The sequence below is a fragment of the Danio rerio genome, chromosome 15, assembly GCF_049306965.1.
Source record: "Danio rerio strain Tuebingen ecotype United States chromosome 15, GRCz12tu, whole genome shotgun sequence".
NCBI lineage: Eukaryota > Metazoa > Chordata > Actinopteri > Cypriniformes > Danionidae > Danio > Danio rerio.
This window is the reverse complement of record NC_133190.1, coordinates 30,634,418-30,650,231: the sequence shown is the minus strand read 5'-3', so window position 1 is coordinate 30,650,231 and position 15,814 is coordinate 30,634,418. Positions and strand designations below refer to the sequence as shown.

At 35.0% G+C, this 15,814-nt stretch overlaps 1 protein-coding gene across 4 annotated transcripts in view; it reads left to right on the top strand.

Moving 5' to 3' along the window:
• Positions 1–14,524, top strand: part of foxn1 (forkhead box N1) — a 31,494-nt gene extending 16,970 nt beyond the window's left edge. For 3 of the 4 annotated variants that reach the window (XM_073922703.1, XM_009291615.4, XM_073922704.1), the window contains 5 exons: positions 1,035–1,153; positions 4,016–4,112; positions 7,121–7,328; positions 9,047–9,502; positions 13,391–14,524. In XM_073922703.1, coding sequence (XP_073778804.1) covers positions 1,035–1,153; positions 4,016–4,112; positions 7,121–7,328; positions 9,047–9,502; positions 13,391–13,650 — 1,140 coding nt within the window. In that variant the 3' untranslated portion in view covers positions 13,651–14,524. 4 annotated transcript variants of the gene reach the window in all.
• Positions 14,525–15,814: the final 1,290 nt, after the last annotated feature.

Sequence of the window (15,814 nt, the reverse complement as noted above, 5' to 3'; positions counted from 1 at the left end):
GACAAGGGCTGATATATAAATTAATTTAAGTTTTAGTTTTGGTCATTTACACATGCGCACACACACACACACACACACACACACACACACACACACACACACACACACACACGATTTTTATACTGTACGTTCTATACCCCTACATCTAAACCCATCCCTCACAGGAAACAATCTGCATTGTTACATCTTTAGAATACTTCATTAGATCTGTTCACCTCTCTGTGATCATCAATCATCATCAAATGTGTGTGTGTGTGTGTGTGTATGTGTGTGTGTGTGAACTTTGTAACGACATTGTGTGTTACTCATTGTTGCAACTACACAACAAATACATCAAATAATCATTGGGAAAGGTCTTACTGTAGTATTTCACACAAACGTCACTGTGCTGTTTATCTGACGCAGCCAAGGCGGAGACACTCTGACAGGCCCATGGGAACGGTGGGCGGGGATAACCAGCATTAAAGGCACAGGCAACAATAACAACCACGTTGTGTTCAGAGCAGTAAATCCCAATATTCTGAATAATATAATAAATAATCTGATGGGTGTTTTGAGATTAAACTTTACTGACACATTCTGGAGACACAAAAGATTTATTTTACATTTTGAAAAAAGGGTAAAATAGGTGCCCTTTAAGAATTGTGTTGATTCAACTCATTTTAAATATATAGTCTGAACAAGCAGCAGGAAAAATATATTTTTAATGAATACTGTATTGCATTTGGTCCCCACGAGGTTCACACACCCACACACACAATTTTAACTGTATGCATAAAAACACTACAACACAACTACTGAAGGAAGCAAATATGACTTTAGGTTAATCCTGGCGAAAGATAGAAGGCAGAAATATAAGAAGACAGAACTGATAACAGATTTATAGCATGTTCATAGTCAAAACATTGGCAAGTATTAAATGAAGTCTAGCTCTTGTTGAACGTGTATTGTGTAATGTCTGTAACTTTTTGAAATGATTTATTTTGGCTATTAATATATATTTTTTTCTGTGTGTGTGTGTATACTGTGTCTAGTATTACCCTTCAAGAGGAATAGATACGGTTTCTCACTATTATAACCAAAGTCTCTCAACACAAACATCTCAAGACAGTTCTCCTCAACCACTGTACCCTAAACCAGTCTACTCCTACAGGTATGTATAGCACCTTAACTGATTTATTTTCTGAAGAATTATCTCAAATTTGTTTTAAATAGTCTCAAGGCTTGAGATATAGTATTTGACAGCAGTATATACAGTTGAATTTAGAATTATTAGCCCCCTTTAAATCTTTTTTCTTTTTTTAAATATTTCCAAAATGATGTTTAACAGAGCAAGGAAATTTTCACAGCATGTCTAATAATATTTTTTTTTCTGGAGAAAGTCTTGTTTTATTTTGGCTGGAATAAAAGCAATTTGTAACTTTAAAAAAATCTATTTTAAGGTTAAAATTATTAGCCACTTTCCTGGTATGAATGGGCCTTTTGTCGATTGAACTAAAAGTAAATGCTACCGTTGTGAACAAAACTAGACAATTGTTATTGTGTAGTACTGTGGAGTCATAAATAATAATTATGATAATGTAGGTTCTCAAACTTTTTTCACTGAGTACCCAAGTAAAATGATAAGCACAATGATAACCAGTATTGAAGTAGCATAGTGGGCCTAATTAGGCAGCTACAGCATTGCACAGTTCAAAACGTGGCAGAATAATTCTTCTTATTAAAAATATTTATTATTGTTCGAAACTTTAAACATTATAAATAGTTTGAATGACACTGTTCTGAAAAAGTAAAAAGACTGCTGTACTTAAATGTAAATTATTATATCATTAGTCATTATCACCTATTCATCAAAACCTGGAAACGTTCCTTGGTTTCACTGATCATATCGGTGTTATTTAAAGAAAGCCTGGTACCACTAGTGGTACACATACCACAGTTTAAGAACCGCTTATGCATGCTTTGTATGCATTTGTAAGCAAGGACGTCTGGGAGACGTAATCTGCATGAATAAAAAACTATAGTAATCCATAGTAAATAGTGTGCTATATGTTTTTGAAACAAACTATAGTAATATGTGTATAGTAACTAAGCGTATAATGTAGTACAACTCTTTGCTAATGAATACTACAGCATACTGTAGTAAAGTAAACTGATAAACTGTAATAAAAACTCTGTACTGCAAACTGTGGTGCATAATTATAAAGTAGAAAATTGTACAATATCAAGTTGGATAATTTGTTATCATGATAGTTGTTTTGTACCACAGAAACCATTTAATTACTGCAGCAGTTTAATTCAAGTAATTAACTATAGTATGGTTCAAAATCTGTATATTTACTGTGATGTTAGTATGTTTTATGTAAGTAGCTTACAGTATTTATCACCTCAATGGCAGGCAAATATGTTTTAGTTCATTAGAAAACTCATTTCTCTTCATAATATAAGGATCATGTCCAACATATGTGGTTACTTTCTATTTATATCACTTTTGAAATATGCTATAAATTGTAAAAATACGGATTTTCCTCAATGTTTTCCATTCAGTTTTTTTTTATACTTCCTGCCCTCCAACTAAATTTTGACACAAAATCAGAATTACGTGATTGAAAACAACCTATAATAAAAGCTGACGTAGGGAAGAGCGGGGCACAAAGTAACACTATTTGGTTTTGGCCAAATATCCAACAAAGTAATACGGTTAGACGAACCATTTTTTTTACCTACAATACACAAGCCTCTCCTACACTGTAAAATATTATATGATCAATTAGTCCTGCCAGCATATGTTTTTAGGTCATTGTAACTCATTAAACTAAGTTAATCATGTTCTAACTTAATTGTATAAGTCCTGCAAGCTGTTTTAAGTCAGTTTAACATAATATAAGTTTAACAGACTTATAAGGTTTATTCGACTCAACTTCACAATTTAAGGCCACCAGGATTTTTTTGCATTGCACAAATGAGCACCGATTACTGTTAAATACTGGTAAATTGTTACTATGCACCCCACCTGCAGTGCAAGTTGTAACAGACAGAGAGTTAGTTGTAACACATGCTTAAAAAGTCAGATTTCACACAATTCATTTAATTTCAGTTCACTTTAAATAGTAAATTTCCTCAGTACTTATTTTTTTCTCAGTTGTACATACTGTAGCACAGCATGTTTATTTATTTATCTGGTGGATGAACACATTTGGATTTATTTGCATTATTATCTGGGGCAGCACGGTGGTGCAGTGGGTAGCACAATCGCCTCACAGCAAGAAGGTTGCTGGTTTGAGCCCGGCTGTGTCAGTTAGCTTTTCTGTGTGGAGTTTGCATGTTCTCCCCGTGTTCACGTGGGCTTCTTCTGGGTGCTACAGTTTCTCCCACAAGTCCAAAAACATGTAGTATAGGTCAATTGGGTAGGCTGAATGTGTGTGAGTGGGTGAGTTTTTCCCAGTGATGGGTTGCAGCTGAAAGGGCAATGAATTTATTTGCATTATAGCAATAAAATGTAATTTCTTCTATTAAAAATATATATTTTTAATTTATTTAACTGGTGTTCAACAGTGTGTGGCTTATTTGTAACAACACACTGTTATGACTAACCCTGCTGTGCCGTGTTTTCCTCAAAGTGGGCTAGCAGTCTCTTTTTTACATCTTTCAAAATGGTTCCATCCCTTAGCCTAGAAGACAGTAGTCACAACAATATAAGATTTTGCGTTCATACTTTCACAGATTTTTTTAAATAGAAAAATATTGACAGTAATAGGAAATACTTTTATGCTTGAAAAATAGTTTCTCCTGTGTTTCTCATGCAAATTTTGCCAAACTTTTTCAATAATGGGCAGGAAGACCTCTGCTGACACTGTGGGGATAACTTTGGAAGCATGCCATGGTTAACCCTGAGCAAACACCTTAAAACTCCTTGTTACATTTTACCCTGCATTACTTTGTGCCATGTGCTCCCCTACCTTTGCATATAAGAACCTGCAGCATGCATAAAATGTGAATTGAAATACTTTTGCAGTATCCTTATCTTCCTGGCTTTGAGGAACAGCAAAACAGGGAGCCTTCCAGTGAGTGAAATCTACAGCTTCATGACAGAGCATTTCCCATACTTTAAGGTAAGTTGAATACCAGTTCTCAGAAAAGATTTATCTAATGCACACTTATGTAAGGAGAACAGTTAATAACTTTGAGGAGGATCCTGGCAAAGGCCTGTGTATGCTTAAGATAACAATGCAAACAGAGTTCTTTAACAGAGCAGGAGTCCCTTAGGCATTATGGAATGTGCCTGTAATGGCATGATCTTTATATGCCCTTGTCTTGGGGCTGTTTTGGTGAAAGATTATTTTGGCTTTTCAATTGGTAAATATGCGAACATAAGGGGTGTATGAATCCTCAGATAACTGACAGATGGGCTGTAAGAAATATATTTGTTTAAAGAGCTGTTGCAATCTCGGTTTAAGTTACTGCTTTTTTTCTGTGAACACTCCAAAACAATCATACTGTATATGCCACATTGTATTTTTGGGCATTCGTTTTATTATTGAACAACAACAGTTCTCTTGGTCAGTCTAAAATGTTAATAAACCTCAAACCTAGGTATTTAAGAAAATGATAATAAATTATTGAAAGTCAAATTATGACTTAACGTAATATTTGTGTGCACAATTATTGGACAGCTAAATGGAAAATGAAAACTTTTTCTTGCTTACTAAAAATATTTAAAATATATATTTTTGCTGCTTGTTCAAACAACTTATTAAAAATAGCTGAATTAACACAATTCTTAAGTTTTTTGTGTATTTGCAAATTTGCTGCAGGAGGATTTAACATAAAACAATTGAGTTGCCCCAAAAAACTCAAATAGCTTAATCTATTTGTGTTGGGACAACATTATTTTTTACAGAGTTGTTTATTTTACTCTGTTAAAGTAAAAGATAGCTCAGAATTTGCATTAAAAATATTTAAAAACCCAATAGTGAGCAGATACTAACAATAAGCTGACTTTTTTTAGAATTGGAGATTTAAAAGGCTCAAAATTTATTATCAAATTCTCAGATTATAGGAAATAAATTCTTCAAATAAGTAAATGCTGACATATCTGTCTCCAATGTGAAAGTTTAAAACTCTATTTTATGGCATTTTAGATTCTTATTAAGCAGGGATCACGATCAGGCAATCGTTAACCTTAAAATAAGTTTTAGAATCTGTTACCTTATACTTCTAATGACTCCAATAGCGTTAGTAATTCTGGAAAAATTCTGTCACTGGAGGTTGTCTTTTCTTCTCACCCTGTTTTTCCATCATCCTGCTGAACCAGTGAACATATGATGCCCAATGAGGTTTATTGCATCATTCTTATAGACATTTAATATTTTGCAACCTTTCAGTAAAAATCTCATGTTTGGGCTGTTTTACATGTAAAAGGAGTCCTTTTTGAATTCTGTGCTAAATTAATTGTAATTATTAAGATTTATGCAGTTAGGAATTGGAATATGCTTGTGAAAAATTTTTTAAAGTCTGCGTGAATTTATTTTGCTAGCGCACAATTTGTTTAGGTGAATAAATCATCCATGCAAGTTAATCCACTAAAAAAAATGTTTGTTTTGGTAATCTTAAATCAAAGTCTGACCATTTGCTTCCATGTTTGGAGTGGTATTTTCTGTTAATGTCAGTTAACGACTGTATTAACGACTTCAGCCTTATTCTAATGCTGAGCATAGCATTCAAATTACAGTATGTGCAAAAAGAAAACCCCACCCCCAAATCAATATTCCGTTTCAGTTGGAAGTACATTAAAATACTGACATAAATGTCTCAGCAACTTCCAGTTCACATGGACTTTGACGGGCCTTGAACCGTGCCCCCCTGTCTCAGCAGGGTGTTTTCACACATCTAGTTTGAAAAAAGTCAGGAAAGTGGGTGAGTCCAGCATTATTTAAGTGGGAGTGTCGAATGGCAAAAGAGGGAAGGGTTTGCATGAAAACGGGAATTTCAGTATGTGCATGCGCTGATTTTCACAGCGGCAACACAAATGCAGACACAGCGGAGATAGACAGGGATTCGAAGACTAGCATTTACAGCGGATCTGAGCGCTGTGTGGAAGTGGAGGATTTTCGTTCCATAATATTGTAGGGATATTACTGTAAACTTAGTAAGTAAATCATTTTGACTAAGGTATGTCTTTAAAAACTAAAATAGTACTGCTGACGATACTAACTTAGAAATCTGAATAAACATTAACAAAGAACACTGATCACACAGTTACCAATTTGTGAAGACAGCACAATCAACACTAACTGGAACTGCGTCTTTTTTTAAAAGAAAATACGCAGCAAATTCGGATTTCACCATTTTCAGATTTGAAAATATTCCTTACAAACGTATTTTTATCGCATGTTAGCAGACCACTGTAATCCAGCTGCTTGGATCCACACACGAGCTGTGCTCTCATTCCCTGGTAAATGAAAACCCATTGACAGTGACAAATGGAAACAAAACCTTCCTTGCGGCACATTTATAAATGCAACACTGACGACCCATGTCTCCGAACAATACTTCCTCTTCCACTTGTTTTAATTACGATTGGCGACACAACGTGGTATTTCTTTGATCACTGTAACAAGTAAAAAAAAAAAGAGTCTACAAAGCTATAACATGTTTATTAATGAAGTTGCATCTCATTCACAATAAAGTGCGCTGATTGGTTCAATCCAAGTCTTTCTCATGAATTAATGAACAGATGTGCTGAAAAGTCAATGACGTCACTTTGTATTGGCCAATACAGACAGCCAATCTGCACACTGGAATTTACACAAGGATCTCATGGCCGTGACGTTGAATTTACTGTAAAAAAATGATACTTTCCACACAATTACTTCATGTTGTCCTAACACAAATTATTTAAGTTCGAATTGTTTTTTATTAACTGAACATAAAACAATTAAGTTTCCCCCCAAAAAAACTCAAGAACTGTGTTGATTCAGCTCATTTTAAACAAGTAGTTCAACAAGAACAAGAAGCAAAAAAACATTTTTTTTGAGTGTTGGCTTGTGTAGTACCCTTGCACGCACTGTCCATTGTATGACTGTGAATGAGCCTCATACTTCATTTTTAATTTACTTAGACAGCACCTGACGGCTGGAAGAATTCGGTCCGACACAACCTCTCTCTGAACAAATGCTTTGAGAAGGTGGAGAACAAGAATGGCAACTCCTCTCGGAAGGGCTGCCTGTGGGCCCTGAACCCAGCGAAGGTGGAGAAGATGCAGGAGGAGCTTCATAAGTGGAGACGCAAAGATCCTCTGACTGTACGGAGGAGCATGGCCCGACCAGGTGCACTGCTGTTTCAACATATATTCTGTCATTTTAGGACTGTGTTCATTAACACTTTGAGCACATAAACAGACCAGTTTTTTAGTGCTAGGCCAGAGAACTTGTAGTAGATCACATATCAACCTTGGATTCGGATTCAGGGATTTAAATAAATATAAGTACTGTAGCGAAACATAAAATTAGGATTGCACAGGATAGGACATTGGATGCACTGTTAGGTTACTAGAAATCAAAATACCCATCAGATTATTTTTTTTAGTCATCAGAATCTGCCATTTTTTTTCTTTAAATGCAAATGAGTTGCTTTTCCCCGCCCATCATTGCAATGTGCATGTCTGCTTCTCATGCATTATGTCAGATAAACAGCCATCAGTGATAGAGACAGATACAGATGAAGCTGAAATAAGGTTGCGAGTCAAAAATATATAAAAATAAGTATGTTTATTTGATGTATTTGTCGTATAGAATATTCAAGCCTTTTTGGAATGATTCGAACTCTCGATTCAGATGCCCTGACGTGCTACTGCACCATATGCCTGCGCGCAAACCAATAGGCTATTGCGTTGACTTAATGGTGTAATTTAAAGTACTTATTTTTATGTTTTATTTATACATTGTAAAATAAAAAAAAAATACCTTACAAAAGTATAAAAAGGACAACATGAAAATGTAACAAAAAGCAAATACACTGAAGAGTACTTTGAGCAAAAAATAAATAAATATAAAAATAAAAAACTAATAAAAAACAAACAAACAAATAAATAAAAACACTAGTGCTATCTTACATACTGAAAAAACAAGTCTACAATGTGCTGACCAGAACTAGTATCCAGTACCAAGCTGGGAGTTGGGGGATGGGGACTCAATCAGAAGGAGCAGGGTCAAGCTAATTTAATTTAATGAAACTAGTGCTAGGTCGGTGAAGAGAGTACCGAATTTTCTGTAATTTCTTAAAATAAAAAACATTTTTTATTCAACAAGTGTGAGAAAAAGGAAGAACTCATCCCGGTTAAATTGAACTTATTTTAAATTTATACTGCACAACTATCCTTCTTAAGGTAAATAAATCATGGTAAATAAATGGAAAATAAATCGTAAAACATGGTAAATAAAATCCTGATCATAAATCTAAATAAATCAACATTTTATATGACTATCAGTCAATCTAGGTAATAAATCCATTTCAAATAATGATTCATTCATGGGTTCAATAAAATAAAATAAATACTACCAAGATGGTTCATGCTCAACAACGCTGCATTAAAAAATACATTCATTCATTTATTTTCTTGTCGGCTTAGTCCCTTTATTATTCCGGGATCCGGGTTCGCCACAGCAGAATGAACCGCCAACTTATCCAGCACGTTTTTACGCAGCGGATGCCCTTCCAGCCGCAACCCATTTCTGGGAAACATCCACACACACATTCACACACACACACTCATACACTACGGACAGTTTAGCCCACCCAATTCACCTGTACCACGTGTCTTTGGACTGTGGGGGAAAACAGAGCACTCGGAGAAAACCCAGGCGAACGCAAGGAGAACATGTACACTCCACACAGAAACACCAACTGAGCCAAGGTTCGAACCAGCGACCTTCTTGCTTTGAGGCGACAGCACTACCTGCTGCGCCACTGCGTTGCCTTAAAAAAAAATACAATCAAAAGTAATATATTTATTTGTTCATACTCTCCATTATGCTGATTGTTTTAGAGGAGCTGGAACGTCTTCTTGGTGAGAGACCTGAAAAATTGAAGAGTCACTTCAGTCTGCCCAGCAGCCACACACATTCCCAGCCCTTCAGAGTTAACATGCATCCTGCCTACGGACACCAGCCTGTCCACGAGAATAGGATCCTGAATCAGAAGGCTCTCTACAACCCTTTAACATCTCAAAATGCTGTCCTGCCTCCTCCTTACATTTCTCCAGACCCTTTAGCCTTCCAATACTACTCTCCAGCCACTCATCAGCCCAGCGTCGGCCATCCCTCCAGTCCCAGGACAGGCAGTTTGGATTCACCTCTACCAGCACACACTCCACCAAGCTACAGCACCGCCCTGCAGGCTGGTCACAGCGGGACAGCGAGCATGCAGGAGCTTCTGCTGGATGGAGAAATCAACAATGATGTTGATGCTTTAAATCCCAGCCTTACAGATCTGCAACTACATGGTAAGACATTATTATTTAATTATATTATCATATAGTTATTATATTAATTTCAGATGTATTACTGAAAAATATAAAAATGTTTATATGATTTATTCACAATACAGTTTGTAAAGTAATATTTTCTGTTATGTGGTTGATATATTATATGAGAGACTTGCTACGTTTACCAAATATTAATTCATTTTCCTTTGGTTAGTTCCTTTATTAATCAGGGGTCGCCACAGCGGAATGAACCGCCAACTTGTTAAGCACATGTTTTACACAGTGGATGCCCTTCCAGCCACATCCCAGCACTGGGAAACATCCATACACACTTATTCACACACACTCATACACTACAGTTAATTTCATTTCTTCGATTCATCTATGGCGCATGTCTTTGGACTGTGCGGGAAGTCGGAGCACCCAGAGGAAACCTCACATGAACACGGGGAAAACATGCAAACTCCATTTACCAAACAAGTGAATCTAATTGGATTTGCATTAAAAACCTTAATTGTAAAAGTTATTTATTTTTTGTTCCATGTTTTAAGTTTTTGTTTACTATTCTCCCAAAATCATTCCGCATAGATCTACAGATTTATTTTTTTCATTTATTTATTTATTTGTATTTTTTTTTTTTTTACAAAATTCTGTGCAGAAATAGCATGAAAAATGCCTGTAGATTCTGTTCGGGCCCAGACATTAGTCATGATATCTAGAATAATAAATCAAATCTAAATATTTGTTACTATTATGCGTAATTTACAGTCTGATGCACTGCAAAAAATTCATGGTTGACCTAAATTTTTAAGTTAAATCGAAATAATCTTTTGTGTTATTTTAACTTAAATTACATAATTCATTCATTTTTCTTCAGCTTAGTCCCTTACTCATCAGGTGTCGCCACAGCAGAATGAACCATCAACTATTCCAACATATGTTTTATGCTGCTCTTCCAGCCACAACTCAGTACTGGGAAACACCTACACACTCATATACTCATATTTAATTACATTAAACTGACTAGTTGTTAATATTATTTTTAAAAAAAAAGTTATAGTTCAATTGCAAAAACATATGATCACAGTTTTTAGAATTTTTCAGAAATCAAGTTTTTTTTTCACTGCAATTGTACTCTTTAGTAAACACACACACACACACACACACACACACACACACACACACACACACACACACACACACACATATGTGTGTGTGTGTGTGTGTATACTAAAGAGTACAATTGCTGTGAAAAAAAACTTGATTTCTGAAAAATTATGTTAATTTCTGTAATATTATGAAATAATAAGTTATTTAATCTTTCTTGCTGTCTTAAAAAAATATTCTTCAAAGAAATAGCAAAGAAATCTGCAAAACCTGTCCAAACATAAGTCATAAGTTAATTCTTTTATGTAAAAAAAAATCAAAAAGGTCATTTTGACTTTTTAGAAATTGATTTTACATCTTACAATTTTTTCAGTTATTACTTTGTCATAGTGGGTAGTGCTGTAGTAGCCTCACAACAAGAAGGTCAGTGGTTCGAGCCTCGGCTGGGTCAGTTGGCATTTCTGTGTGGAGTTTGTATGTTCTCCTCATGTTGGCATGAGTTTTCTCCAAAAGACATGCGCTATAGGGGAATTGAGTAAGCTTAAATGTCTGTAGTGCATGTGTTTGAATGAGTGTATGGGTGTTTCTCAGTTATGGGTTGCAGTTGGAAGGGCATCCACTGTGTAAAACATATGCTGGATAAGTTGGTGGTTCATTCCGCTGTGGTGAACTTGGATTGAAAAAGGGACTGAGCCGAAGGAAAATGAATGAACAAATGAAGTAATGGTTTGTCCTATTTCTGAGTTTATAGATGTCTTGAATGGTGTCTCTAAATTGTAAGTTGTCAAGATTGTAATTTACTAACAGAATTGTAAGATGGAAACTCCAAAACAAAGTCAGAATGTATTATTTTCTTAGTTAACTTTATTATTCATTGTTTTATAGCAGAAAGAATCTTCTATTGGACTGCTGTATTATGGTGCAGTGGCAGAAACCTACAATAGGTGTCAGGCATGAGTAGCTTTACTCTGTGCTGCTATCTTCAACTGTCTAAAACAGGGGTGTCCAAACTTTTTGGGCCGAGGGCCAGATGCAAAAAAACAAACGTTGTCGCGGGCCAAATTTTACATACATCACACAGACACGTGTATGTATATATATGCATATATATATATATATATATATATATATATATATATATATATATATATATATATATATATATATATATATATATATATATATATATATATATATATATATATATAAATAAATACAGTTGAAGTCAGAATTGTTAGCCCCCGTAAATTATTAGCCCCCTTTTATTTTTTCCCCAATTTCTGTTTAACGGAGAGAAGATTTTTTTCCACACATTTCTAAACATATTAGTTTTAGTAACTTATTTCTAATAACTGATTTATTTTATCTTTGCCATGATGACAGTAAATAATATTTGACTAGATATTTTTAAGACACTTCAATACAGCTTAAAGTGACATTTAAAGGCTTAACTAGGTTAATCAAGTTAACTAGTTAAGTTAAGGTATTTAGGCAAGTTATTTTATAACAATGGTTTGTTCTGAAGACTAAAAGGGCTAATAATTTTGACCTTAAAATGGTTCATAAAAAAATTTAAACCGCTTTTTATTCAAGCCGAAATAAAACAAAAGTCTTTCTCCAAAAGAAAAAATATTATCAGACATACGGTAAAAATGTCCTTGCTCTGTTAAACGAGGGGCTAATAATTCAGGCTTCAACTGTGTATAGATAGATAGATAGATAGATAGATAGATAGATAGATAGATAGATAGATAGATAGATAGATAGATAGATAGATAGATAGATAGATCATAACAAGAACTGCTGCTTAATTGAATGCATGTAATAGCGACACCCGGTGGTTATTTATTGAATTACGTTCATTTTTGTATAGCGGGCCAGATTCTATTGATATTTATAAAAAGCCTCGCGGGCCGCCACAAAACTGATTGCGTGCCGCAGATGGCCCGCGGGCCGTAGTTTGGACACGCCTGGTCTAAAACATTCAAAAAACGAGAACAGAGCAGGGATTAATAGGGTATATGCGGTAGGACTTTTAATTTGTCAGTAACCTGGGTTAAGTTCTTCGGTGAACTGTATGCCATTACAAAATCGGCACGTTTAAGGTCTGTTTTCAACATCAATGCTCTAAAAAAGTCACATTAACCATTCACCGGAAGTTCATCAGTATGGAAAAAAACACTAGCTCCGCATATACCCTATTTCCCCTCAATCTGTAGGCTACTACACTGCGCTGACTTTCTCAAAATGGCGTCTGACATGTTCACGTTTTCATGCTTTCATTAACATTCAACATTAGGTTAACATTTGCTCAGTGCTGAAACAGATTTTCAGAAATGTCGTTTTATTTGAACTTCTGAAAACCCACTGTAGCTTGAACATGTATTTCCCCTGTTCACACTTGTAAAATATTGTGATTTTGGACTGATGTGGGTGACACGGAGGCTCAGTGACGGCGCTCTCGCCTCACAGCAAGAAGGTCTCTGGTTTGAGTCCCGGCTAGGTCAGTTGGCATTTCTGTGTGGAGTTTGCATGTTCTTCCCGGAAGGAAACCTGGGTGCTTCAGGTGCTTCAAATTACAGGTGCTGAGAAAACTAAATTTGCCGTAGTGTGTGTGTGTGTGTGAAAGAGTGAGTTTTAATGTTTCCCAGTACTGGGTTGCAGCTAGAAGGGTATCTGCTGTGTACAACATATGCTGGATAAGTTGGCAGTTCATTACACTGTGGAGTAAAGGGGCTAAGCTAAAGGAAAATGAATGAGTGAATGGAGTGATGTGTTTCATGCTCTCTGTTTTTAAAGGCAGTCTTTGGGAGGAGCTCAGGAACGACAGCCTCGCTCCAGATTCATTGATTGTTATGGACTCGGCCTCTTCTCTAGCCCAGCTCAGCCCACCTCCAGCACGAGACAGTGCGGGGGTCTGCGCGGAGACTGAAGATGGGGTGCAAGGAAGCATTTCTGAGCTTTATCTCAGCAGCTTCTACACAACGGCTTTCACCAGCGCAGAAAACATGCCAGGGCTCATTTCTTCTTCGGCAAACACTGCTATTCCTCTGCTATGAGAAAGACTCCTCTTTACCACTAGAGTGGCGTGTATGTAAGCTAGACATCTTTTTTTTTATCCAGGTATACTTTTGAATATTTAAATAGCGTGAATTCTATGCTGAATGGTCCACTTGTGTTATAAAAATGACATTTGATTTAGGCCCAATCCCAATTTCACCCCTTAGCCCTTCTCCTTACCCCTAACCCTTGTTTTGCTCGTTCATGTGAAGCGGTAGGAGAGTCCCAATTCTCTTTAGCTGGAAGGCGCAGCACTAAGGGGAAGAGCTAGATAGCCCTCAAAATGAAGATTTATCAGGACCACACTTAAAACCAAGGGGTAAGAAAATTTGACAGAATACACCCGCCGCAACGACAGGATCGCTGCACACGGAGGTAAGGAGATCCACAAACTAGTATTTTTTGTCATTATTACTACTTTATATATAAAAAAGAAAAGCTAAAATAAGCTAAGCTAAAAAGAAGCTACAATCTTTTTATTATTATCTACAATCCATAATAATAACACCTGTATATCAGTCCCACAACATTATATAGTTATGACAACATGATATCATTGCCTTCAGTGATTTCCTAAAGATAAGTAGAAGTAGAATTGGGATTGGGCCTAACAGTGCTTAATGAGTGTGCTAAAGAGCTCTGAAAATCCGTTGCTCGATATGACTCTCCGATTGGTGGATTTTTGAAGAGCATCTTGGGTAATGGTCTTTTTCTGCACAAATTCCATTCTTAAAAAGAACTGAATTACAAATAAGTTGAATAAATGAAGATGGATCTACACAGGCACAATCAATCAACCTTATTTTAAATAATTGAGTTTATACTAAAAACTTTTACTCAGAATCTACCTAATAAAACATCAGGAACTAAAGAGCTTGCAATCATTTTATTTTTATACATTTATAAAATTAATACATCTACAAGAGTTGAGATTTGATCACTTTACACAATTCAGAAAATCTAAAAAGTGTACCTAATAAAGCAACCTCATAGTGTAAATCCAAGATGGTGGACATTAAAAAACACACTTCTTTGTTGACACTTCAAAAAATAAAATAGAGTTTGAATTAAAATATGATATATATGTGTGTATATATATATATATATATATATATATATATATATATATATATATATATATATATATATAAGCTTTTGCTTATTTTGATTTTGTCTCATTTTTAATAATTGCATGTCTTTTTCAAGCCCCAGGTTCAGAACCGATGCACATTACATGCTTAATTCTGTGAGCATTTAATGCTCATCATCACTTGAATGTGATTCAACAGTGCTGTTTGTTGAAGCTCAACAATTATATAAATGTTTGCATTTGTGCAAGTATTATTTTTTCAAGTCTATGAAAGTGTTTTAACCACTGGGGGGTGTGGTTGCTTCTTCTTTCCCAGTCAAAGCACTATAGCAATTTAAAACAGATCACAGCATTATTTTTATAACATGCATGCATTGTCAAAATTCATATATTTTTTCAACTTATTTTTTTCTCAATACTCCTAATGGCTTACGCCAGAGTCCATCAAGTGGACCTGTCTGATTTATTGCACTAGCAGAACTAAAGATTTTTCTTCCTTTATGAATTATAATCATTTTGAATAATAATAATACACTGTATACAACAGACATGTGCATTTGTACTGTAATAGAACGGTTTTGAAAATATAGTGAATGTGTTTTGCTATAAATTATTATTTTTGCTCTTGATAGCAATGTCTTTGAATTATTTACTATTGTTCTGTAAGATTTAGAAAATCTGTATTTTTATTCAGTAAGGACACATTTAACTGATCAAAAGACGTATATTTTTATTTAAAATAAATGCTGGTTTTGAATAAAATAAAAAAGTGTTACAAATAGTAATTAAATCACCATATTCAAATCATTTCAGAAGGATCACGTGGCTCCCGAAGACTGGAGAAATGGCTGCTGAAAAAAATGTTGTTTATATAACAGGAATAATAATTGAATTAATAATTAACAATTACATTTTAAATTAAATTAAAACAAGAATCCTCCTCCCACACAAATCATTTTAGTTTTAATAAATGCAGCCTCTATGAGTAAAAGTGACCAAAAATCTTACTGATTCTCTACTTTTGTATGGTAGTGTGCAATACAAGCATCGTTTTTGCAATAATATCACTATGC